This window comes from Sarcophilus harrisii, chromosome 2 (assembly GCF_902635505.1).
Source record: "Sarcophilus harrisii chromosome 2, mSarHar1.11, whole genome shotgun sequence".
Lineage (NCBI taxonomy): Eukaryota > Metazoa > Chordata > Mammalia > Dasyuromorphia > Dasyuridae > Sarcophilus > Sarcophilus harrisii.
The window spans coordinates 614,640,525-614,667,906 of NC_045427.1; the positions used below are offsets into that span (position 1 = coordinate 614,640,525).

A 27,382-nucleotide genomic window follows, 5' to 3' on the forward strand; every position below is an offset into this window, starting at 1 on the left:
ATACAACCGGAGGGCTAGAAGAGCTCTACAGGGTCAGGTAGCCCCCTGCTCCTTATAATGAGCACTGGGACACTTTGGGGCTACCACGGAGACCCAGATTCATGAACTGCTAGAGCGGGAGTCTCTGGGCTCCAATTGGCCATTGCCATGAGCATCCGACTATCTTCTATTTTTAATCACATCATCATATTATCAGACGTCATCGGAGCAGCCTTAGGCATAAGCAAAGTAGACAATCACCTATGTGATGATTCCTGGAAGAATGACTCATTCATATTACAGTGTAATATCTCCTCTCCTCAAATTTTCCTACACAACTCTGGCTCTCTCCTAGACTATAAGCTCTTTGAGAGCAGGGACTGTCTTTCACTTTTTTTTGCATCCCTAAAGCTTAACATTATGCTTGGCACATAGTAGGTGCTTAATAAGTTTGTTTACTGTTTTTTGTCCTACCTTGGACCATCTCCTTTAGCAGATTATACACTTCTTGAGGACAGGAGCTGCATCATTTCCCATCTTTCTATCCCACCACAGTCATACCATGCATATAGTGGTCAATTAACATAAGTTCTTGATGAATTAAATTGAAATGAATAGGTGCAGATCTATAACTTCCTGAGAGCAAGTTTTTACACGAGATGGCTGGTACTTGGAAGGCAGGAAATGCATCATCCCACAATGGGAAAGCTGAAGAAAAGAGAGGCTGGGGGAAGCGAAGGCAAACTTTGCAGTTTTATTGAGGGCTGGCTCCAGCTCCTCTAGCTCTCCAGTCTATGGCTTGGGGGAAGTGAGGTGGAAGGCAGAAAAGGTAGTGATTGTGGAGAGGAGGAGTGAGGAAGGTGGACATGTGGGCATATGCACCTGGGACACAGGGGATGCATAAATGTCCAGATAAATGTAAAGGTTACTTGGCCTGGGCAAGATTATAAGTGAAGGATAGATTTCATAATTCTCCTTTCCCATGTGTGGACTAGATCATAAATTAAAAAATGGTGGGAAACATTATGCTAAGGCAGAGCTCAACTAGACCTGGATAGATGGGTCAGGAGCCTTTCACAGATCAAAAAGACCCTGAGGTACAAGTACCATTTTGTGAAACCTAGTTTCTCTCGAGTAGTCCTCCAATTTCTGCTTGAAGATTTCTAGTGAGGGGAAATTCCATCACCTCCTGAAGCATTCTGCTTCACTTTGGGAGAATATTTACCGTTAGAAAGTTTCTCCTTTTATTGAGCTGGAATCAACTATAACTCTACAGCTTCCAGCCATCGGGCCTGCTTCTTCCCTCTTGGATCAAGCAGAGCAAGTCTATTCTTTGTTTTATTTGACATCCATTCAAATAGCTGAAGACCCCTAAGGAATGAGTCTCCCCCTGGATCTCTTTTCCAGATCCTTTGATCAATCTGAGGGTCTGATCTTGAGGTTCTTCACCATCACTCTTGACCCCTCTGTCCTGAGAGCATGGCAAGTTTGGTTCGTCCTAACTGAGGCAGAGTACAGTGGGACCGGTGCGTCTCTCACTGTGAACATCATTCCTTTCTCAATACAGTCCAAAATGGGTTGCCATGTCAACCTACTGACTCACATGGAGTTACATTTCACTAAACCCCTCTGGGGCCCTTCTCACCTGAACTGTTGTCTAGGCGTATCTACTCCCTTCTGAATTTGTGAAGGGTGACTTTTTGAGCCCACATATGTCCTATATTTATCCATATTAAATCTCATCTTATTTAGAAGAGACCCATCATCCTGTTCGGTTGAGATCTTCTTGGCTCCTGATTCTGTCCTAATTTTGGATCCCGATTCTGGTGGCCAATGTGGTAGCCGCCCTCCTGGCTCTGTGTCATTCAGCTACTTGATAAATACGGTAAGGTTTCCACTCCCTTTTCAGTCATTACTCCAACTGCTGCCTTCAGAGCACATGGGTTTTATGGATTCAAAAGCTGTTCGATCCTGCCTCTCAAACTTCCATCTCATTCCCTCCCCTCTCCTCACACAGTCACTGTTCTAATTTCAGCCTTCAGCCCTTCTCCCCAGCCCATTACAATAGCCTGCTAATTGGCCACCCTGCCACAGCTTCTCCCCACTCCAATCCAAGTCATCCAAACCAAGTAATCACATGAAAACTCCTTCTGGCGCTTCACCTCCTCACAAGCCTCTTTCCCAGACACGACTTCCCTGCATCCACAGTCTGGGTTGGTCAAACTGACTCTTTATCTTTCCTCAGACATGACATTTTATCTCCCGTATCCCCACCTTTCTTTGCACAGGCTAGAGTGCACACCTGGTCACTTCCACTCCTATAATCCCTGACTTTTCTCAAAGTCCCCTCCTTGTCCTCTGACCCTTTCCCAGCTGCTAGTGTATCTCCTACCCTTGAAGTTACCCCCAATTCACTTTGCAAATATTTTGCTTATGGTTGTTGGCGTGTACATTGGTCTCCCCAAGCAGTGGGAGCAGAATTGTTTGGAACTGTAGCCCCAGTGCTTAGCATGGTACACGACACATAGTAGGCACTTAAATAATCATCACCTCAGGAGCTACTCATTCTCTTGTCTTCTTGAAATGCTGACACTAAACCTAGGCAATGGAGGAGGGGAAAGGGAAAAGCAGGAGGAGAAGGGGAGAAGAAGGAGAAGGAAGAAAAGGAAGAAGAGCAGAAAATGAGAAAGAAGAGGAAGATAAGAAGGAGAAGGAAGAGAGAAAAGATTTTTAAAAATATTTTGATAACTATTTCAATATAATTGTTTCCTTTGTCATTTTACAGTTTTTTATACATTTAAAAATATTATTCTGGAAAGGGCCTGCAGACTTTATCAGATACTGCCTCAAGTTTCCATAACCCTAAAAAGGTTAAGCACCTCTGATATTTTGAGGTTTGCAAAGCCCTATATCTGTAAGACAGGGACTTGACTAATGCTTTGAGTAGAGGGCTCTAGAAACTCCATTTACTAATGGAGAGCAGAACTTTCTTTGCAACTTAATAGATTTAGAACTGTCTAGAGAAATAAGAAATTAAATGAGTTATCCAGAATCACACAGTCACAGTGGGTAAGGAGCAGAGGGAGACTTTTGAACCCTGGTCTTTTCAACTCATTCCTCTGATTAGGGCTATCTCAGACTCCTTTCCTGCCCAAGCAAGGTCTGAAAGAACCCAAAGAGAGACAGTTTCAGGCCAGCGAGGTACCAGTGAGTTAGGCAAGAATGACTCTTTTAAGAAACACCAGGAGAGAGCAAGACTCATAATCACATCTGTCATTATAAACAAGCAGTTTATATGTGACATATACACACGTATGTGTATCCCCACTATCATTATTATGTATTATGCATGGATATGCTTACTTGCACATATACAGGTGAGCATGCATATATGCATGTTTGTGTAAACATGTGTACACAATTTATTGTACACAAATATTATTGTGTATATGTATGTGTGTGTGTGTCTGTATATAAATCCCATGTAAAACTATTGTTCAGTTGTAATAGTGGTTACGAAACCAGAGAGGGGGAGATGTCTGATGTAAAAGTTTTCCCCTCTCCTAAATTCTCTAGACATGATCTAATCCCTCAAAGGCAGGGGTTGTATTTCCATTCAAAGCAGGGTACAAAGGGGAGGATGAGTTGGAAGGCCGAGATGCTAATGAAAAGAGAGAGAGCCAGAACCTGTGATAAAATAACTGAGCTCGGCATTGAGTCCCACATCATTGTCTGTGCAGTTCAGCCAGACCACTCGGAAATCCCGGGGGATGTCCTCCAGCAGGGAGACATTGTACACGGCTGAGAAGAAGGTAGGGGTCTCATCGTTCACATCCAGTACTGGAGAAAAGACCCAGAGAGAAAACGAGAATCAGTTTTATAGCACAGCTTTTAAAAAAATTTTTGTTTAAAAAACAGAATAAGAAAACAAAAAAATAGAAAAGGAATACAAAATAAAATAAAAGAGAATGCTTCCATACAGCATGGCTTTCGCTAGGAATTTTGTACTGTGAGGCTCAGAAATATTCATGGGAGCACACAAACGTAGGGAAAGACAATTCCCTCTCTATCTTCCTACCAATGTCACCATCTGGCAGAATGGCCCATCAGCATCGAGCCAACCAGGAGCATTTGAATTGTTTTTTTCATTGATGTTGGCTGATCGAATGCTCCTAGAGGTCCAGCTGGATAGTGATGGGGATGTGGGGATGCTGAAGGATGACGGACCCTGATTCAATACAAAAAGCTCACAGATCATACTTTACAGAAGACAATTATAAATCACAGAGCAGTTGGACAATGGCTCCAAGGTCACATAGCCATGGGCCAACAGAGCTCTCCTCGTGGCCAACGAGACTGGGACCTTTCTGAGGGTCAGAAAAGCATCTCTTGTAGGAGAGCCTAGTTTTTAACTTCTTTGAGTTACAGATTATCTGCAAAGCATCTTTAAGAACCTCTCCATAAGCCCCCTTTAAAGTGCTTTGTCTACCACATGTTTCTCCTTTGGGGTAGAAGTGCTCTTAGGGATTCTTTTTATCAAACTCACATCAGGAGGCTCGGATGAGGGACCACGAACTACATTCTTAGAGGCTTGAGGGAAATTTCTCTCTGACTTTTTTTAGGTGTGGGAACTGACCTAAGATTCTGAGTGGACTAGTCCCCTGGGGATGGTCTCAAAGGACTCTGGGAATGGTACGGCTCCCAAAGCCTTGGCCCTTGCAGTCTGGAGCGGCGGGGATGTCCCGACTCACCTCGGATGGTGAGCGTGCTGGTGGAGCTCTTGGTGGGGGTGCCGGCGTCGCTGGCCACGACCCGGAGGAAGTACTCCGCAATGCGCTCGCGATCCAGCTCCGTGGTGGTGGTTACCACGCCACTGCTGCTGTCGATCACAAAGTCCATGCGGGGCATCCCCACCTGCATGCGGTACGTCACCAGCCCGTTCAAGCCTTCGTCCAGGTCAATGGCTACAACCTGGTGAGAAGAATGGGCGGACATCAATGTGGAGAGCGTGGCTCCCAGGAGATCATTGTACCCGGCAACAGCAAGACTGTACGATGATCAATTCTGACGGACATGGCTCTCCTCAACAATGAGGGAATTCAGGCCAGTTCCAATGGTCTTGTGATGGAGAGGGCCAGAGAAAGGACTGTGGGGATTGAGTGTGGACCACAACATAGCATTTTCACTTTTTTCTTGTTATTTATTTGCATTTTGTTTTCTTTCTCATTTTTTCCCTTTTTGATCTGATTTTTCTTGTGCAACATGATATTTGTGGAGATATTATAGAAGAATTGCACATGTTTAACATATATTGCATTACTTGCTGTCTAGGGAAAAGGGAGGGAAAAATTTAGAACACAAGATTTTGTCAGGGTGAATGCTGGAATTATCCATGTATATATTTTGAAAATAAAAAGCTTTAATTAAAAAAAGAGTATGATTCCCTGGATCAGGGCCTCTCCCATTCAGAGGGATTTTCTGCCCATTCCATTTATACTCAAATGAAGATTTTTGGTTCCTTTTCAATCTTGACTCCTGGCTTTTAATATTCCCTGATTCAGACCCAACTCCAGCCAAGCAAAGTGACTGAGTCCAGCAGGAAAGAAGCAACATTACGGTTTAATTCCCACATCCACTCTCTCCAGGGCTTTCTTTAGTTTGTATCACTGACATGGGGCTGGAGACTGCCTGCTAATAGAGCAGGGATTAGAGAGAGGAAGCCCCCAGACTTAATAAAAAGAAAAAAAAGGGGGCAAAACGGAGCACTTAAAAAATGCTCATCTTGTTGAGGTCACTCATTTCCTCTCTCCATGGTACCTATTTTGTGACGCAATTCAATTTGGGTCAATTCAAGTGAAATTTAGCTTTCTGTGAGAGGTAGGGGGCTTTGAGGAGAAAGAGAGCATCAAGAACTTGGGAGTGGAGATGGAGTGGGGGAGATGTTGGGAAAGGTGTCATATGGGAGGGGATACCTGGACAGAACCTAAAGGAGGATAAGGAACCTGAGGGGAGAGGAGTTTATTCCAGGAAAAAGACATAGAGGCTGGGGACAGAGCCCCGTTTACATGCTTCTACTGAGCTGGCAATACTCTGAAAGTGGTCTGGGAGCAAACCGGCGTCTGGGGAGGCTCACAATCAGGGAATGATTCTTTTAGCCAGAGACTTCTACTAAGGACTGCAATCAGTATTAGAGGAGTCAGAAGCATCTCACTGAAATACTAGATGTTTTTAAGGGGTGAAGTTAGCCAAACTGCAGATTCAAAGTCACTTTGAAGGCTCAAAGTCTCTGCTGGTCCATAACATGGGGCAGGGGAAGGCAATTTTCTATTTTAGAAAAATTTTAACAACATCTTCCCTTTTCATTATAATTATGAACTTGACAAACATCAGGATTTCCATATCTAAAGGAGTAAAGAAAAAGAAGATTGTGTAGAAAAACAAAAATCTCTATTTTATACAACTATTTTTTTTAAACCTAGATACAGTTAGGTTATGTAGTGGGTAGAATTCTGGACTTGGAATCAAGAAGACCTGAGTGTGAATTTTGCCTGAGATTTTTACTAGCCATGTGATCTGAGCAAGGCTTGGTCTCTTTATCTGTGAAATGGAGAGAATAATACTATCCACCTCTCAGGATCAATGAGATAACATGTACAGTGATATATAGACTTTAATGATTATTATTTAAAGTACATATTAAATTTAAACCTGGCAGTTTCAATACTGTCTTACTGGTCTGTGTCTTTTTCTGAATGCCCAGGGTCCAGTTTTTAAGGACACACAAGTGCATCTTTAGGTCCTGTTTGGCAGCTGCCACCAGTCTCATCTCTGGCAGATCCTGGCTGTCCCCAATGCCCTCATGTCCAGTCTAGGGCAGAAGCACCTTTTCCAGCCTTTTCATGAGACAAATTTGTATTTAAAAATACATGTTTTTTTTTTCCTGAATATTGAAAGGGAAGTAAGAAAGGACACTTGGAAATGATTTGTACCCACTTATACTGAAGCAAGGATTTCTGATGGATGCCCAGGGATTCAGAATATTTCATTTGCTCAAACTCCCTGCATATTCCAGCCAACTGAGCTCCAAGTCCTTGGCTTCTACCTATTAATTTTAGACTCATTTCTGTTCTTTGGCTGCTCTTCCACACGATGCTAAGCTCCCTGAGGAGCAGCAGCCTTGGAGGCCATTCAGGTCAAACCCCACCTAAAGTCACCATCTTAAGCACTTTTTGTCTCCTATTCTTTTCTGCTGTTTTGAGTCTCCCCAACTTCAGAGAAGGTCCCGTAAGAACAGGGACTGGCCCACACATGGCCGCCGTTCACCTTGGAGCACAGGGCTGGAGAGCGGAGCTGTGACCCCTGCTTGTTGTGGACAGACAGACAGCTCATGACAGGCTGAGAGAGGGAAAGACCATGAGAGGAAGCTCCAAGAGGAAGGGAGGATTTGTTCTAGAAACTAGCATCCTTTTTAGGGACTCACGTGGTAGACGGAGGTCCCCGCAAGGGTCCCTTCCAGCACCTCGGCGATGGCGGGCAGGTTCTGGAAGGTGGGGTCATTGTCATTCAGGTCCAGTAGGTTCACAAAGACCATGGCGCTGCTGGTGGCCCTCAGGGGGGGCCTGCCGCCTAGAGGGAACCCAGAAAGGAGAGGGGAAACAGCGAGAGGGTTGGAGAAAGAAAGAAACCATTGAGTGATGCAGTGGATAGATTTAAGAGGACTCGAGTTCAAATCTGACCCAAAACACTCACTGACTGTGTGACCCTGGGTAAGCTTGTAAAATGGGAATATTAACAGCACCTACTTCTCAGGGTGGTTGTGAGGATCAGTGAGGTGACATTTGTAAAGCACTAGCTCTTTGTATAGTACATAGTAAGTGCTTAATAAATGCTTGTTGTTCTCTTCCTTCCCTCCTTTTTTCCCCTGAGGCAATTGGGGTTAAGTGACGTGCCCAGGGTCACACAGCCAGGAAGTGTTAGATGTCTGAGGGCGGATTTGGACTCAGGTCCTCCTGATTTAAGGGCTGGTGCTCTGCCACCTAGCTGTCTCATTCCCTCCTCATTTTCAAGTGGTTCCTTGAGAAGGGATGTCAAGGGGCAGGTAGCCAACCCTGGGCCCATGCCCTCATCCCTGAATGCCTCGCCAGCTATGTCCTGGGGTCACCTGGGAGAATGAAGAATCTAGAAGGGGAGCCTCCCAACACCTACTCTCTGGATAAGAGGTCGTGCCTCTATGTTCCGGGCAGGGAGGCCCAGTGACCCACAGCCCTCAGGCTGGGCCTCCTTTGCCTGGGGCAGGTCGGGGAGAAGGGGTGAGGGGGGCCCTTACAGTCAGTGACGGAGATGATGATTTTGCGCATGAGCTCGGCCTCCTCGGGGTCAGGGTTCTCGCGGTCTAGCATCACGTTGGTGGTTCGGATCTTGCCCGTGGTGCTGTTGATGCTGTAGAACTTGTTGGGAGGGTAAATGCTGTAGACCAGAGTCCCGTTCTCAGCCAGGTCAGGGTCCACGGCCACCACCTATGAGGGGAACCGAGGCTCAGTGGGTGTGTGTGGGGGGGCCTGGCTTGGGAAAGGGTCAGGCTGCTCAGTACCTCGGTGGCCAAACCCCCGGCCCCTTTGCCGTTCGGCCAAGAGCTCTCCCCCTCTTGGGACCAGAGGGGACTGAGTTCTGCCTGAGGAGGTTCTCTACCAATGTGGGTCAGCACCTCTCTGCAACCTGTGGGCCAGGTGGAAGGCGTGGAGAGAGCACTAGACATGGAGTCACGCCAGCTCCTGGCCCTTCTTGCTCTCTGCATGACCTTGGCCAGACATATGGGACTAAGTGACATCTTGTTCCAAATCCCATGATCCTACAGGTCGGACAACAAAGCCAGTGGAGCTCTGGATTATGCCTTAGGAAGGGGGCTTTGTCATCAGCTTCTCACACGCTGGGAGAGCACGAAAGGGCAGGGCCTTAGAAAGGCGGGGAGTGGAGGGCTCTACTTTGGCTGAAGTTCAAGGACTGGGCTTTTCAGTGTTTGCATTTTCTTATCTTGCTAGACTATGAGCTCCAAGAAGGCAGGAATTATGTCCTATATATGTTCCATTATCCCCCAGATTCCAAAGTTAGAAGGGACTAGATATTGATGGGTGACTGAATATCTTTGTGAGCTTTTGTTTTGTGCACACTCGACTCTACAGAGCTTGGGAAAAAGTCATAATCTTTTCAGCATCGACTGTGTTGGGTTATAAGGGTTCTCTAAGTGGGGAAGAAGGATGTGGGCTGCTGGAACAACCAGCTCTCCAAAACCATGACAAACTTTTCAGTTTAACTTAAAATGCTAGTTAATCTAGCATTTTCTTAAATCCAGGCAATTAATGAAATAAGAAATCAAACCCTAATTTATCAGATTTTCCAATTTCTGAGGTGCAAATTGCTCACGATGAACATTTAATAACTGGCTTTCCAAAATCATGACAAATTTTCATTTTAATCTGCATTGCTAATATTTTCTCTATCATTTTCTTTAATCTAGATGATTAACAAAAAAGAAACCGGACTTGCACTGTTAATATTTTCTTCAGCATTTTCGTAAGTTTAGGTGATCAACAAAACAAGAAATCAAACCCTAATTTGTCACATTTTCCAATTTCTGAGGTGCCAGTTTTCACAATGACCATTTAACAACCAGCTCTCCAAAACCATAACAAACATTTCATTTTACTCTGCATTGCTAATAGTTTCTCTAATATTTTCTAGAGAATTAACAAAAAAAGAAACCAGACCCTGATACGTAGTGTTTTTCAGTTTCCAGGGGCAAATGCTCACAAGGAACACTTAACAAGGAGCCAGGAAGAGGTGGCTTGAGGATGTGAGTGTGCTGATGGAACGGGGGAGATGAAGAACCTGTTCAGTGGTCCTTGGGAAGCACCATTTCTTGACACCTTACATGATCTTTCCCAAAAGCTATCCCGCTCAGTGCATCTTAAAGAAAATCCCACTTGTGAGTGTTAATACAATTTCTGTGGGCTGGTGGAAAAACTCCTGCTTCGATAGTCAGAGGACCTGGGTTCAGATTCTGCCGATACATTTGGAAAAGTCCCTTTATGGGCTTCAGCTTCCTCATCTGTAAGTTGAGGGGGCTGAACAAGGTGCTCTCCAAGGTCTCGGCTCTAAATCGAGGAGGCTACGATTCTTGTTGAATTGGGGATGGGAACCCAGGTGCCCTGAGGCTCCCGGGACATTTTGCAGATGCTGATTTCACTTCAGAGCCCCTTCCCCTTATCCCGGCCACCTTTCTCCTTCCTCTGGGGGGGGGGTGATGCTTTTAGCAGGACCATTTGCATAAGAAGCAGCTTTTGATGCTCTTCCTGTGGCTTTCCCATATACTCATTGCATCTCCTCTCCGTGACACAACGATTATGTCCACAGCCACCAATTGTGATGTCAAAAGGCGGTGGTCGGATGACATGCTAGAGGGATGGAGGGGTAGGCGCTGTGTGTGGGAGGCCTGGGTCTCGAGGGCCAGGGCTGTCACAGTGAAGGGGAGAAGCCGGCTGGGGGAGAGCAATTACCACAGGGAGGAGGGAGGGGGAGAGGAGCCGTGCCCATTGTCCCTCTGCTCCCTCTGTCCTATGGGCAGGGGGACCTTTAGGACCCATGTCCCTTTCCTATGCCCCTTGGTACCTCTCAAAGTGGGTAGGGGAAAATACCCAAGACTTATCTCTCCACTCCTTGTAGGGTTAATGGCCATTTTTTCCTTACCCTCATTTTCTCCTCCTCATCCGTTGAGGCTCAGATATATCATCCTGCCCCTACTCAATTAGGGGACCAGGGACTTACCAACATCATTTCTCCTTTGTCTACCTTTTTTTTTTTGCTTTAAGGACCTCCCTCAGCTGATCTAACTAGCCCACTCTCCACTGGGGGAAACTGAGGTTCAGAAATGGAAGCAATCTGTCTGAAGCCGTACAGAGTTGGTTCTAGAACTGGGATTCCGGATCTCAGCCAGACACCGAGGAGCAGCCCCAGGGTCAATGCGGTCAGTGCGGGCAGTGACGGCCTCCTTCACTTCGTCCCTTGGCTTTTGAGAGGCTGCAGTGGCTTTAGAATACTAGAACAATGACTCTCCAGGGAGGGGAGGGCTGAAGGCCCAGGACAGTCTCATCCTTAAGTCCAGGACACTGGGATCAGCTCCTTTGTGTTCCTTGACATGGTACTTTTTTCTGCGTCGGCAGCAGAATCTATTTCCTTCCCCCACCTAATCCCCTTGCAGAGGTGTCTCTGGGGCCAGCAGACCAGAACAGACAGATGGGCGGCTGAAATTCCTCCAGCTCCCATCTGCCTGAAGTACTGGCCAACCTGGGAGCGCTGGAGGCAGATGTGGGAGAGGGGCAGGGAGAACGAAAATGAAGGAGGGAGGAGAGGTGAAGGTGAGGGCTGCAAGCTGACCCCGCGGAGACCCCCGTCTTCCTGCCGAGAGAAGGTGACTCCAAGAGAGCCGGCTCCCTCCTCGTTCCCTGATGAGGGATGGCCGAGCTACTTGGCAGATGGTCCTTGGGGACTGAAACTCTGGAGTCTCATCTGGGCCATGTGTTGTTCATGGGCTGGGAAAACACTCAGCCCTTTTACCCTCTCTGGGTCTCCCTTTTTCTCCTTATAAAAAAGGGGCCACCTGGTCAGCCCTTTCTCGATGACAGGAAACGTGGTGTTTTTCCTTGAGCTCAGGGCTGATTATTCAAAGAGTAGTAATGATAGTGTCAATAATTATTCCTTGGATAATAAGATGGGGATTGATTTTCCTGTACCACTCTCCCCCAGACAAAACAAAATAAGAGCTAGAGGCTGCTGAGGGGGGCAGAGAGGGCAGAGTTCTGGGTCTAGAATAAGGAACACCTGAAGTCAAATCTAGCCTCAGATATAAATCAATTGTGTGACCAAGTCAAGTGACTTCTCTCTGTTTCAGAGATGGGATTAATAGCATCCACTTGTGAGGCTCAAATGAGATAATAATTGTCAAGGGCTTAGGGTAGTGCATGGCACATAGTAGGTGCTTAATAAATGTGTTCCCTCTACTTCCCACTTCCCCTCTCTCTCTTAACCACTAGAGAAAAAAGGAAAATCAAAACCTTTGCAAAAATGGACATATCCAAGCAAAACAAACTCTCACATGGGCCATGTTTGAAAGGTACATGTGTCTTTCTACCTTTAAGCCCATTCCCTCCCTTTCCATTGGTGCAAGGGACCTTTGAATCATGGCTGGCCATTGTGTCTCACAGCCCTAATGGAAAGAAAATCCCCTTCTACTCTCTCATTCAGATCCTTTCCCTCTTTAGGGGATGGGCAGGGCAACTCTTATTCTCCCCATTTTATTAAAGGGAAGAATAAGGCCCAGAGAGTCAAGTGAATTGATTTACTTTGTGTCAGATGGCCGATCATCGGCCGGGCTAGATAGAGCTAGGACCAGACTTTCTAACTTCCAGGCCATTCATCACTCCCAGCAGTGCTTCGGCCTTCCCTCCTTCACATTGATTATGTGTCCCCAGGGAGGCTCCGTCCGTACACTGGTGGGGTGAGCAGGTGCCCCTTCCCCCACTATGAGCCCCAGCCCTGCTGGCCACTTGGGCTCCCTATGGAGTTCAGGGGCTGGGGGTGGGGAAGGGACAGTCCCCTTTCTCACTCCTCCTGCCTCCTCCCTTCTTCCCAGTTAGATCATTTTGTGGATTCTCACCACTTTCTCCTCATTTATTTCCCATTTCACGCCCGTCATTTTTCTCCTGGTCTGACGGGGAATAATTCTCTCCCTCTCCCCTCTCTTTTATTTTGCTGGAGGGCTTTGAAAGGTTCTAAATCAATGCGAATCAGAGAGGTCCTTGAAAGAGGTTGCAGGAGAGGGGAGGAAAAGTTGTCCCCAAACCTCCCTCACAGCATAGAAATTCATCAGCACATGCACCTGTGTACACGTACCACACATACAAATGCACAACAGGTAAGCCTGTGCACAGGGCATGCACATGTATGAAAAGCGAGAGAGTGAATGGGTGTGTGAGTGCACAAATGCTCCCGTCATCCTTAAACACGGATGCAGGTTACCCACTGGCTCGTTAGCTACTAGGTGCGCCAGCTGAGATTTGTTAGCACAGCAGGCTCTGGCGCCCCATGGGAAGTTTGGGAGGGCCAAGGCCATTACGAGTGAGTAGCTTTGTTCTGTTTTGATCTGTTTAGGGGAAAGTTGTATAAGGAAAATTAATTCCCATCTTATTATCTGAGGAATAATTATTGACACCCTATTATTACTATCCTTTGAATCATCAGGCTTGAACTCAAGGAGATACCCCGTCTTCCTTATTGTCAAGAAAGGACTGGCTAGCTGCCCCCCTTTTTTATAAGGGGAAAAAGGGGGACCCAGAGAGAGTTAATGACACGTGTTTTCCCACTGTGAACAAGACATGACCCAGATGTGAATTCAGAATTTAATCCCCAAGGACCATCCATTGAATAGCCCGGCCCTTTTTCATCAGCCTGATGTGAATAGCTCACTCTTGACCCTGAGTCTCGACTGAGAAGGGAGTTATGGCCAAAAGCTCTGGGGTATGGACAGGGTCAGGTGGGCACCGGGCCTTGGGGCAGCAAAGTCACCTGTACACCAATAGCCAACAGAATAACTCAGGGAACAAATCCCTAACCCTCTTCCCTCTTCCTCATCCTCCCCCTCCATTTGATCAGCTGCCAAGTACTCTCTCCTTTCATGTCCCCTTTCTGATCCTACAACCACTCATTCTAATTCAGGTACTTCTCTTTCCTTGTCTAGGTTATAGCAACAGGTTCTTTTTGGTCTTCCTGCCTCTGGTGCTTCCTCTTCCAATCCATCCCTCATTTACACATTCCCTAGGTATACTGCTCTGATTGCACGTGGGCTACCAAATCAAATACAAAGCATACATCCTGGCATCCAAGGGCCTTCCATCTGGCTCTGACTTCCCCTTCCAGCTTCATCTCACAGTATGTCCACCATTGTCCTCTATGGTTCAGTCCCTTGGGGTCACTGACCCATGTGCATCCCTGTGCTTCTGCCCCTGCTACACCCTAAGACTAGAACTACATCTCTCCCAACTTACCGTAGTGACATCAGAATCCGGAGGAGTCATCTCCACCAGGTTGATGTAATAAGGAGCATCCTTCCAGGTGGGGTGATTGTCATTGATGTCCAAGAGAGTGATATTCACCTGGAAAATGAAGATGGAGAACATGGGATGGCCCATTCTCGGGAGGGGGAGGAGGGGGCCTTTGAGACAAATTTCTATCCAGATACTCTCCTCCTCAATATTCAGTGTTCTGTGCTTTCTTTCAGTAACTACAGCCAGGTCCCGGTTGATAGTTGTCGTTCATGCTCAGAGAGTACCAAAGTGACATCACTATATTGCAATCAAGGTATACTATCCCCTAACCACGAAGGGCTCAGAAGGCTTTACCACAGGTCAAGCACCACCAGTTCATATGAACATTGGGAGACCCAGGTCTCAATTAGTGCAAAATAGAAATCCCCCAAGATAGTGAGATGTATTCAAACTCATACTATTCAGAAAGTTATAATCATGTAAAATAGGGTAAATTTATTCTAGTCCAATAGAAATGCCTATAAAGTTAGGACCTTAATTTTTACAGAAATTCTGCTTTCTGCAGTTTATTATCATCATTATTAGAAGTAACAATTTCATACTCTTGTTCAATCAAGTTCACGTGGAAACAGTTCAGACACATGTCACTAATCCTATTATTATTATTCTTTAATATATAATGCAAGAATGATTACTGAATAAATACTGGGTTTTTTTGAAAGAAAATAAAAGGATTGGGGTATAAATGTATCTTCTGAAGGCTCACTGAAATCATCTTCATGAAAGCCCAGGACCTTAAAGGATGGTTGTGATAACTATGTTTTAACCTGTTTCTACTTGATTTTGACTCTATTCCACATAGGTTGGAGGTTAAAAATTGTTCTTAAATTTTTATGGCTCATGTTGACATCCAGGCAACTTGTTGGCAACAGTTCTGCTGTGATAATGGCGTGGTTCCCTACAGTTTTTTGTTATTATAGTTATAATTGTTATAATTACCTAACATTACCTAACATGCCCAGAATTTTAGGTTCATTCAATGGTTTTCCAGAATGCCATTTTGCCTTCCAAGGGGCCATTTTTGCATCAGTTTCATCCCCTTCCCTATTACTTTTTCTGTAGTCATTCCAAAGCTGTTACAAATGACAAGGCTTGAATTGGGGTAGAGTTGGGGAAAGAATCTTTGTAAGAGGTTTTTTAACAAGAGAGAATCATAAACTTACAGATGGAAATGACAATTGAGACCAGTTCCAGAACAATGCCCCCCATTTGACAGATGAAGAAACAATGATGACCTAGTTGCAATGTCACTAAGGGATGAACTAAGCGAGCTCTGGGAAACCCACCCCCCTGAAACCCAGGGAGTCTTTTTTCCTTCTTAAAAATCTCTAACTCCAGCCAGGTACAGAGCAAAGTAATGGGCACCAGGGAGTGATTTCTGAGCTAAAGGTGAGATCGCCAGTGTTGGCTAATGAGAAGGAGTGTTGTATGTGTATGTGTGTGTGTCTACATATACAGGGATGTGCATCAGAATCCCTTGAGCTTCCTGGCTGAGTTTCAATCCAAGCAATTTTCTCGCTCTCTTGCTGCCCTGATAAATTATTTACAGGGTTCCAAATTCCTATTAGTGAGGGGCCTCTGGGTGTAATGCCAACTTACTGAGGAGACCCCTGACCCACTGCAGCCCCTCCAAGCAATAGGGTCAGGGGGCAACCACCTCAGCTGGGCTGACAGGCAGGGGAAGGAGACACAGTAGTGGATGGATGGTGGTGGGGCTAGGAAGGGATGCATATGAAAATGAGCCTGGTATGAGAATTAGAAATCTACGGGAGAGCAAGGAACAATACTAGTCGTCCAGTGAGGGACTGGAAAGAATCAGCCGCAGAAAGGATGTATGTGGATTGGGAAGGGGAAGATGATTGGCAATGGACTGATAGTCATAGAAAAGCAGAGGGAAAATCCTAAAGGAAAAAAAAATCAGGGCATATATGTGGGCAATGATTAATCTGAGTGTAGACAGGCAATGGGAGAGATGGGAGCTGAGTTGAATTACTGTAGTCCTGACTGATTTGGGGTGGCATTTTTTATTTTGGTGTCTTGGGGGAAAATCTCACACTCCTAAAAGCTGTTTTGATAAGGCTAACAGATCGCTAACCTAGTAGTCAGGAAGCTCAGATGGTAGGTCAAGGTAAGTTACTGATTTGCTGTAGCCAGCACATAGTAGGCACTTAATTGATTGTTTAGGTCTCTATTGATTTCAAGTTGCTTCAACCCCTTGAGACTCAGTTTTCTTGTTTGTAATCTGGGTGGTTGGAATAAAGAATCTCAAAGGATGGTCGTTTCTAAGTCAAATATTCTATTACTCTTGTTAACAGCAGAAGGCAAGAAGGCACATTGTGTCCCAAGGTAAGGAAAACTGTTCCCTGGGGATCTAATGGAAAGGAGTTGGGGGGATAGTGGAAGGGAGAACCTGATTGTGAGGAGGGTGACTTGGGCCCTAAACCGCCTCTGGAAGTTTGGCTCTCCTGACCACAGATGAGACTAGGAGAGCTCTCTTTTCTAATAACACCCTCTTCCTCTAAAGTGACACTTTAGAAACTGGAACATGGAGCCTCTGGATCTCTGATTAGGACCCTAATCAGAGTATGTCCCTAATAGCTCTTGAGGTGGCTATGAGGATGTTCTGTTCTACCAAAGTGGCCCCTGGTCCTGCCTCTTGCAATCAGAGCTAAGTTATACTTTAGGGAAGGACTGAGGCACCCTCCCCACTGGGAAAGGGGAGGGGGTGCAGGGTGGGCTCCACACAAACTCTGTCCCTACCAATCCAGGGCATCATGGACTCGGGCTCAGTGAGGGCTTGGTGCTCTGGGGCTACGGGGCACTCTTTGGAGGAATTTAAGGCTTTGGACCAGGTCTCTGGATGATTTGTTTTGTATTTGTTTTATGTGTGTGTGTGTCTGTGTATACACACAATTTTTGTGCCAACTTGTGTACGTGTCATTTTCTCCCAGTAGGTTTTAAGCCTCTCTGAGGGCAGGGTCTGTGTGGCTTTTGTTCTTTTGTGTCTTGTTCTTGTGTGCCATAACCTGGCACATAGTGGGCACTATATAAATGCTTGATCAATGGAAGAGACGTGAATCAAACCTCATCTCTACTCACCAAAGTGTGGGGTACCAGGAGACCTGTGATCTGGAGAGAGGAGATTTATAGCTCCCCTGAATGGTACCATGGCCACCTGAGTGAAGATTCTGGCGTCTCTTTCTCTGAAGGTCTCCCTGCTCTGCTCTGCTGTAGACTGTTGTCCTCTCTTCCCTGCTCCCCTCAATTCCTAAGGAGCGCCAGGGAACCAGAGACTCTGAGAGTCAAAAGGGACTCCAGGGGTTTCCTAGTTCAGGGCTGTCAAGCTCAAACAGAAACAGAAGGCACTAATCTGTACATGAGGATGGGTCATACCCTGATTTAGGAAACCACATCTTAGAATTATTTATGTTCTCTTGGGTTTTCTATTACTTTGTTAAATATTTCTCAATTGTATTTTAATTGGGTTTGGTCTGAACTAGAGGATGTCCCAGGACACGGCTTTGGGTCTGACTGCTGTGATTTGACCTTCTTGACCACCTCTTCCTCAATGCAGGAGCCCTTCCAACAGCATTCTTGTACGTTGGGCACAGATCAAGAATTCGTAGAGGTCTCAGAGGTCATTGAAGTCCATGCTTCCATTTGGGGTCACTGGGGCACATAGAAAATAAGCTCCAGAGCTGGGAGTCTTAGTTTCTTTTTAAAGATTTCACAGAAGACTTAGCAGTTCATGGGACAACTCATGGTGCATCATTTCCCTTCATTTTTACCCGAATCCTGCCTCTGCACTGGCCCTATTTCTGCACTCTTGAAGAGCAATGGACCCTTTTGGATATCATGGTCCAGGGAATGAATATTGTCTTCTAAGTCAGAGGACTTGAGTTCAAAGCCCATTTTTGATGCTTTGCTTATATGACTATAAGTCAACTTCTCTTCATCTCAACTCTCTCATCTGTCAAGTGAGGGCATTGGTCTGGATGGCCTCTGGCCCCTTCTAGATTTACGTTCTTCTTTTTGTTCTTTCATACTAAAATTAGTCGACCGGCCTTTACTGAGGTTCTGGGATTCAAAGACTGCCTTCTCTCAAGGTTATATTCCAATGGGCATAAATCCTTTAGATATCTAAGGATGTCTATCATGGATTTTCTAAGAGTTCTCTTCTCTAGGCTAAACATTCTCAGTTTGACCAACATTTGTTTAAGCCTGATGCTCTCTTTAGGAGAGAGACCCACTGAGGTTTGGTTAGAATGTCGCATCCCTCTCTGTCACATCCCTCTCTGCCACATCCTTTGGTAACTGGAAACTTGCTTGTTTTCCCTCTTTCCAGTTGCCCACTCTTTCCACAAATTTTTTTTGGGGAGATTGTGAGAACCTCTGAGCAGCAAAGAAATGGGAGGACATCTCTCCCTTCTCCTTGTCTCCCTAAGAAAATTCAGGGCTGGTGGGTCTGATAAAGTGGTAGCACATCTCCATCAAATGGCTGCATGTATATTTATATGCATGTGTACAAAAGTCTGTATTGTTGGCCCTTTAAGACTCTTCTTGATACTGTCTCTTGTCAATAGGAAAATATGGGTCTACTGCATCCTGTTCTTGACTGGAGGTAATACAATGAAGGGTCCTTGGTCTATTCTTACCTCCCACTTGCCTAGCTCATAATCAGATCCTCCATGGATTTTGCATCTCTTGGGAGGAAATGAAAAAGAAGTTTTATATCCCATTTCCAAAACTGTGTCTTTCTTATGTGGATCTGGTATTTCTCTTAGTGAATAAAGGCAGACCTTTGCTGAGAATGGGGGTGGAACTCTCTTGGTCCATCCCTCATGGATGACCTGGATCTTTTCAAGCTCCTTCCCCCTGATCCCTCTATTTCTCCTCCCACCTGAAGAAATAGATAGCCAGAGGTTGGTTTATGTGGCAGTCCCAAGCTTTTGGACAAGCTTGAGGGGAAAGCCCTCAAGGCAGTTCCAACTGATGTCAGAGGGAGGGAGGGAGGGAAAGGACCAGGAGCTCACAGTGGCGATGCCGGTTTTCTGGTTGTGGCCGACGCCCCCGTCCACTGCCCGCACGATGAGGATGTACTCCGATTTGGTCTCTCGATCCAGCAGGGATGTCGTGGTGATTTCACCTAAGGGAGAGAGGATGCGGTGAGACTGCAGGCTCTTTGGCACCCCCACCTCTCAGGCCAGGGAGTCGGTATCTGTGACTCATCCCAGCTCTCATGCATGGGGAAGATCAAAATTCGAGTTACAGCTTTAGGGGCCAATAGGAAGCACAAAGGCAGGTAAGACTACTGAGAATGGGGGAAGAACTAAAGCCTATTTCCTCCCTCTTGGGTGTGAGCCAGGGCTCAGAAGCCAGGCAATATGATCCTGTCATAAGGAGGAAGAAAGCGCCTCTTGGTACAATGGAAAGACACCTGGATTATGCAAAAGGAAAACTAGATCTCACATCTTGTTTTATCATTGGCTCACTATGAAAACTGGGGCAAAGCACATCTCTGTTTATTTCTCTGTGAAATCACATAAATAAAATCATAGATTTAAAACCAGGTGGGAGACCTCAAAGGTTCATGAGTTCTTAAATAGTCCAGGGGTTCTTAACCTGGGGTTCATGGATCCTCCAACTAATCTGGGGGTAGATTTCAGGGGGTCTGTGAACTTGGAAAGAAAAAGAACTGTATATCTATATATATCTTTATTTTCACTGACCTTTAACTGAAATTTAGCATTCCCTTCCACTATGAATGCCAATAACATAGCACAGTAATATTAGCACTACGTGTGATTTTGTCACCAGTAGAAATCTCAGATATTTTCATGTCACGTTATAGTTGTTGCAGATATCCTAAAATATCTCTTATACTCACCATCCCTTTGGAATTACTCTAGCTATTAGACCTGCTGCTAGATATATTGCTATATCTCAAATTAAAAATATTTTGATAATTACTTCAATATATTTGATTTCCTTTATAATACTAATTCTTTTATTTTGCACATTTAAAAAGATTGTTTTGAGAAGGGCTTACTAGGCTTCACCCATCAGACTGTAAGCACTTTGAGAACAAGAACTGTGTTTTGTCTTTCTGGAACTTAGTGTCTGGTATACAAGAGGTGCTTAATAAATGCTTGTTGCCTGGGTCAGACTGCCACACACAAAAAGGTTAAGAAGCCTTGATTTAAATTAGATCCTAATTTTATAAAGGAGGAAACTGAGATCCCGAGTGGCTGAGATTTATGGGAGGTCACACAGGTAGCAAGTATTAGAGAGGGGATTTGATTTCCGGTCCTCATATTCCAGGGCAAGTCTTCATTTCATTATACCATGCTCATCTTTCAAATTTCTCCATTTCTAAAGCTCTATTTTGGCTGCTGAGGGCTTGGAGACCCTCAGAAGAAGGTTAATAGGAGAAATGAATGAGTTCACTCTTCTTCCCCTTCCAAAGGTCCTCCTTTGACCGCTAAATTGGGGACCTGTATCGGGGGCCGGCCATGCTGAAAAGGCCGAGCAGGGAAGCTCAGCAAAGAGTTGAGCCACCGAGATGTGTTTCCTGGTTTGGGGTGGTGTCGATTAATTGGCAGGGCGAGGAAGAAATTAATCTCTAAAAAGTTTTAAATATGAACTTGTCGGCATGATGGATAGCTTCTCCTGTCTGAGAAATTAGATCCAATTAAGGCCACCTTTACGGAACAGGCTGGCTAATTTGACCAAGGAGCTTGAGGAAAATGCTCACATGTCTGGAGCTAAAGGAGAGATGTCAAAGCAGAAAGAAAATGTCCATGTCATCATTAATACCCACCACGGCTGAACTAGACTCCCTGTGTGGGGGACAGAGGAGGAGAAAGAAGGCTGAGGAGAGGTTAATGGGTCTATCCCTCTCTCTCTGGGCAAAGGAGTAGCTCTTTAACCCTTCCATAATCTTCATTACTCTAAATCCTGCTGAGCTGTGCCCATGGTAGGTGGCTACGTCTATAATGACAGGAGAAGCTGTACCCATTTGTATAGAGTTGGAAGGTGAGACTCAGGCTGGTGGAAGTATTTTGGCTTCTTCTGATTTTCTTCTCCTACAATTTTCAGCTGTGGTTGGTGAGGGAAAATCCCAGCTGGGAAGGGATCAGTTTACTCTCTTGGGAGTTTTTTCTTTCTTTTTAAAGCTTATTTATCCAAGCACCAAGGACTCTAGAGAAGGAGCAGAAAATAACTTTGCCCCATACCCTAAGTCCAGCCCTAATCATAATGCTCTAATCACCCTTAATATGTCACCTGCTTTAAGGAATTGTAGCATGAAGAGGGAAGTAGCTAATTAGCCACAATACAGCTCATTAGCATTTTACAGAGTTGGAAGTAGTGGTTCAGAGGGGCTGAGTGGTTTGTTCAAGGCCATAGAGCTAAAAACTGTGAAAAAGTAGATTGAAACTCAAGTTCCCTGAATAGTGGTTATTGCTCTTTCTCCTTAGGAACATGCTGCAAACTCTGGTAAATCAAACCATCTCTGGAGAACTTGGAATTTCAAGGGACCTTATGGAGAATATTTTTGTAAAATGAATCACTCTATGGCAAAGTGAACTGGTCTTTAACTGAATTTTTAAAATGTGGTAAAGTGAATTATTCCTTAATTTATCTTTTTTAAACTTATTAATTTATATTCTCCCATTTGGGAAACTGCTGATGTTCTTAACGTCCTAAGCAGCTTGTTGTACCAGAGCCCATCTTGTTAGCGCCAACTGTTCTCCTTGATGTGACCACACAACTTTGAAAAGTACATCTCAACGTCTGAAGAGCAACAGTTATGGACGATCCAAAGAGCGCCCTTTGGCTGGAGCATGTTACAAATCAGGACTTCTGTGAAGGATCAGTGTGGGTGTGTGGTTCAGACAGGAGGTGAAGTGATCACTTATTGGGAATCAGAAAAGAATGGCAACAGCTTTAGCAGTACATAGATACCCATTGAGAAATTAAAAGATGGAGGCTGCAGAGCACTGAAGCAATCCTTTCTGAAAGACTTATAATAGCTAATATTTATACAGTTCTTTAAGATTTGAAAAGTACTTTATCCCCGTAACAACCCTGGGAAGAAAGGGGCTAGTATTAGCCCCATTTTTCAGGTGAGAAAACTGAGGCTAAGAGAATTTCATTGACTTTCCCAGGATTTTACAGCTAATAAGTATCAGAAGCCAGAATTGTACTGAGGTGTCTCTGACCCAGTCCAGTTTTCTATTTACTGCATCAACTGTTTCCATTTGGTGGAAAGGCATGGGTAAGAAGTATCTAGTGTGGGAAAGCATGGAAGAGCTTCTATTTGTGTTGATAAAGGGTAAACCTAAATAAAGTCATGGATGCATCAAAGAATCAGGTCATTTATATTTTGGAATTGGGTTTCACACATTGGGTTTATTTTAAATGAAACCCACTTTATCACATTTCTTGCCTTCTCAATGGATGAGGGAGGGACTAAAAAGAAGGAGAGAATTTGGAACTGAAAATAAAAATAAAAGAAAATAAATCAATTCCACTTTAGGACAGAGTTTGAAGGCACCTTGAGTGTTCAGTCAATTTTTAGGGCTGGGGGACGAAGTGAAGGTGGACAGAAAGGAATTACAATCAAAGGAGGAAAACAAAGGAAGAGGATTCTGGGAGGGGGGTGGTCACCTGAACGTGCATTGATCCGAAATTGTGAGGAGCCTTCCAGGGAGTAGATGATGGACTCCTGGCCATATTCCCGGGAGCGATCCAGGTCTGTTGCATTCAGAAACAATACTGTGGCACCTTTAAAGGGACAAAAGAGAAGGGAGGCTCTATTCAACAAAAGCTCACTGGACCATGGGACCTGCCCATTAGGTGCAAGAACTGAATAGAAATCTCAAGATAAAATGATTCACTAGCATCCTTGATGCTGTCCACATGCGCTGTCCAAAGTACTTGGCTACTGGCAATTATAAAGGGCTCTGTTGAACAGAGAGGCTCTCTAGCATAATTTAATGGAAGAAGCTAAAAGGCAGACTCATGCCTTGGATCATCAGTTATCTCATCTGGCTGATGTAGGAAGCCTTCTCTTTCCCTCTCACACATGCTCTGGACTAGTCTGGAACACAGGAAGCACTTAATAAATGCTTGCTCTGTGTTTCCAGCTGCCACTTAGAATATCCTTGATATTGGCCAGCATTTTTACTTATGAATAACCTCCCTAGAATTTCATATTAAATTATTTAAATTTTATGACCCTAAATCTTACAGTTGAGTCACAATCTCTTATATAAAAGTAGGTTTTTATGGGTTCTATTTATTTCCCTCAAAATCCATTTAAATCTATTTTCTCTCATTTTCTATTTCTACCCTTCCCCCAAACTCTTAAAAATTTAGGGGTCTTAGAACACTGCTCATACCCTGACTTCCTTTGTCACTTTGGAGAATACTCCCTAACCTTATGTCTTAGATTTCAAGGAAGGCCTCTGATCTCCCTGGGTCCCTCCAGCACTTCTCCTTATTACCATACAATTTAATCTCTTCCACACTCTGCTTTTTATTAGAGTTATTTATAGGTAAATCCATTTTCCTCTTTTAGATTGGAAACTCTCAGAGGGTTGGGATGTTCCCTTTTTATTATTCCCACAATGTCTAGCATTGTATCTTATATTGGTAAAATAAGCAAATATTAATTAATCAAGCATTGAGAGATGAAGGTGTGAATGATTTTGCTGTGCTTGAGGAAGAAAAGAACAAACAGATCAGATAATTCTGTGGTCTCCAGGGATGAGTATGGGGCCTAAGAGAACGGGGGCAAGGGGTTGAAGAATGGAGAAGATATTATGGACATTTTTATTTGGTTGCATGAAATCAGGAATATCCTGTCCCTGGGCATGACTACTGCCCAACAGTGGCTGGCTCTGCTACTCAGGCGCCTCGGGGAGAAAGGACAAGGATAAATCAATCCTCTGAATTCAATTTAGAAGAGGATTTAAGTGCTATTATAAAGACCTCTCTTTTGCCAAGCTGGCAGGAGGGCAGGGGGATAGTCTGGCTTTAAGAAGTGAGCAGGGATGGGATGCAGGATGACGTGAGAGGGCTATGGCTCAAAGCAGGGGAATTTAGTCTTCCCAGAACACAGGTTGTGGTGACTCAGATTTGGGACTTGTGGGTATTATATCCATATGAGTATATGGACATAGCCAGCACTTAGCATAGTGCCTGGTGCATAATAGGTACTTAACAAATGCCTTGAATTGAATTAAATATTGACTTGCCAGACTGAAATCCTTCCCTAACTATTACTCTTCCATATGTATTGTTTCCTTCTATGAGAATGTAAGCTCTTTGATGGCAAGGATTTCTCTCTTGGTTTTGTCTCTCTGTCTCTTTCTCTTTCAACACCGTGCTTGACATGCTTTTTCACTCATTTATTTATAACCATTCTCAAGGGAATGGGAGAAACCCATCTAAGATCCAGTTCTGGATAATACCCAAAGCAGACAGGGCTGATCTGAGGTATCTTGTCTCCTTTCCACTCTACCCTTAACCCCATCCCCACCCCCAGACATAATTATCATTAGACTTACCTAGATGACAAATGGGATCCAATTTTACTCACAGAGCTATGGTAGGTAGTCCTAAGGTTTTTAATTGCTCATTATCCCCTTCTTCAATGTGCCATGATCACTCACTCTTATCCTTGCTATTTCTCTGACCTCAAATACCCTCCTCTCTGCCCCTCTCTCTAAATTCTATTCATCCTTTAGAGTCAGCTGAAGTCCTTCTTCTATGAAATCCTCCTTCTTCTATGAAGTCCTCCTTCTCTGATTATTTTTAACCTTTACATATATATATATATATATCTTCTTTCTAAAATCCTACTGCACTTACAAAGGGTATCACATTGTTCATCCTTGAAACTGCTTTATATTTATCTCCTGAGCAAGAATATAAGATCATTGAGGGCAGGGACTATGTCTTACACTTACAAAGTGCTCAGAATTGTATTTGGCCCTTAGTAGACACCCAAATAATCACACTATTGATGGTATGATTAGCTGCGAATTGACCAGTAATTCCTCCAAAAGAACGGGAATTGGGCCAGCCATCGGGTCACCATACCTGCCATGATGTTCTCCACAACGGTGACAGAGTAGGAGGGCTTGCTGAAGGTGGGGGGATTGTCATTTTCATCCTGAAGAGAAGATGATAGGGTGAGAGCAATCACCAAAATGAAGCACACTAGGAGAAGACCCCTGGGTGGGGGTCTTCTTAAGTATGGTTGATATCATGCAATGGGTCAAAAGTAAGACAGACCCCGGCTCCCTGGCTGAGAACTTTAATTGACTCAACAAATACTTCTTCTTTTTTTTTTTTTTTTCCTTTCTCTCTCTGTTTTTATTTATTTATTTATTTATTTATTTTTTTATTTAATAGCCTTTAATTTACAGGATATATACATGGGTAACTTTACAGCATTAACAATTGCCAAACCTCTTGTTCCAATTTTTCACCTCTTCCCCCCCCCCCCACCCCCTCCCCTAAATGGCAGGATGACCAGTAGATGTTAAATATATTAAAATATAACTTAGATACACAATAAGTATACATGACCACAACATTATTTTGCTGTACAAAAAGAATCAGACTCTGAATTATTGTACAATTAGCTTGTGAAGGAAATCAAAGATGCAGGTGTGCATAAATATAGGGACTGGGAATTCAATGTAATGGTTTTTAGTCATCTCCCAGAGTTCTTTTTCTGGGTATAGCTAGTTCAGTTCATTACTGCTCCATTAGAAATGATTTGGTTGATCTCGTTGCTGAGGATGGCCTGATCTATCAGGACTGGTCATCATCTAGTATTGTTGTTGAAGTATATAATGATCTCCTGGTCCTGCTCATCAACAAATACTTCTTAACTGATTTCTGTGGGCCAGGCACTCTGTGAAGGTCTGCCAATACAAAATAAAACCATCCCCTGCCCCTCAAGGACTTCACATTTTATTGGTGGGGCTGGTGGAAGAGGCAATCCACACACTGTGCAAAGAAAAACTTGAAGACAGCATATTCAAAGAATATAAAATAATTTCAAAGGAAAGAGGTTAGCAACAATTGGAGAGAGAGGAGGAAGACTGGGAATTCCAAGAAGTCTAGGGATTCCAAGGGGTAGAGGTGAGAAGGGAATGCAAAAAGATACAGGGAATCAACTGTGCAAAGAGAGAGGCAGAGGGTGGAATGTTATCAGGGGCAAAATTAGCTGCAAACATGAGGGAGAGGATAATTGGAAGAAGGGGGCCGCTTCTCAGACTCCTGGATATAGAAAGGGGCTCATTTCTCAGATTCCTAGATATAGAAAGGGGTCCATGTCAGGCTCTTGGATAGAGAAAGGGGCCCATTTCTTAGGCTCCTAGATAGGGAAAGGGGCCCATTTCTCAGGCTCCTGGATAGAAAAAGGGGCCCATTTCTCAGATTCCTGGATATAGAAAGGGGCCCATTTCTTAGACTCCTAGATGTACAAAGAGGCTCATTTTTCAGATTCCTGGAGGCAGGAGGGCTTCCATTTTTCAGCCAACAATAAAACACCTTCAGAAATTACCTCTTCAAGCTAGTAAAGGCAAGTCAACAAGTATGAGCCTTTAATGGGTGTCAGGCAGTGTCCCAAGCCGTTGTGTGCAGGTAGAAGAAAAGAGAAAGCCCGATTAGGCCATAAGGATGGGCACAGAAGGCGCTCTTGCCCTTTCTAATGTTAACAAGCTTCTTTCTTCTTGGTTGAACACAGATGCTCTCCAAGACCACAAAGAGCCCTTTCCTTCCTCTCGTGACCCAGACCTCCTCCGAAAGTACGACACCTTAACACTCACCTATTTGACAATTAATTGTCTACTGTCTTAAGAACATTTCTTCCATCATTGTCTTTACTTCTACTTAACTTCTCACTATCATTTAATATTTCATGTGCATCCACCTTGTCTCCTTTATTATACTGTCATCTCCTGGAGGGAAGAGCCTGTGCTTAGCAGGTTTGTAATTCCTCACCTCGCCATTTAGCACCTGGCCCCCAGCTGGGGACTAAACAGAGGGGGGTGGGGAGAGGGCACAGGGTGGTGCTGCATTAGTGGAGAGGGCAAGTTGTTGGGTGGGGTTAGATTCCCAGGGGTTCAGGCCCTGAGATTATAGGGCAAGTGTCAGAAACCAAGCCCGGGACAGGAGTCAGTTCTCAGAAGAAAGTTAGGTTGGAAGCCAGGCAGGGTGAGGGA

At 44.5% G+C, this 27,382-nt stretch overlaps 1 protein-coding gene across 1 annotated transcript in view; it reads right to left on the minus strand.

The window, feature by feature from the left end:
* The window catches only part of CDH23 (cadherin related 23), a 575,832-nt gene that overhangs the window by 137,692 nt on the left and 410,758 nt on the right, over positions 1 to 27,382 (minus strand). The window contains exons 18-25 of the mRNA XM_031956552.1: positions 25,245 to 25,317; positions 22,806 to 22,922; positions 19,169 to 19,281; positions 14,076 to 14,183; positions 8,306 to 8,495; positions 7,460 to 7,605; positions 4,731 to 4,950; positions 3,667 to 3,819 (exon numbers count right to left, since the gene is read on the minus strand). Coding sequence (XP_031812412.1) covers positions 3,667 to 3,819; positions 4,731 to 4,950; positions 7,460 to 7,605; positions 8,306 to 8,495; positions 14,076 to 14,183; positions 19,169 to 19,281; positions 22,806 to 22,922; positions 25,245 to 25,317 — 1,120 coding nt within the window. The remainder of the gene's footprint in view (positions 1 to 3,666; positions 3,820 to 4,730; positions 4,951 to 7,459; positions 7,606 to 8,305; positions 8,496 to 14,075; positions 14,184 to 19,168; positions 19,282 to 22,805; positions 22,923 to 25,244; positions 25,318 to 27,382) is intronic.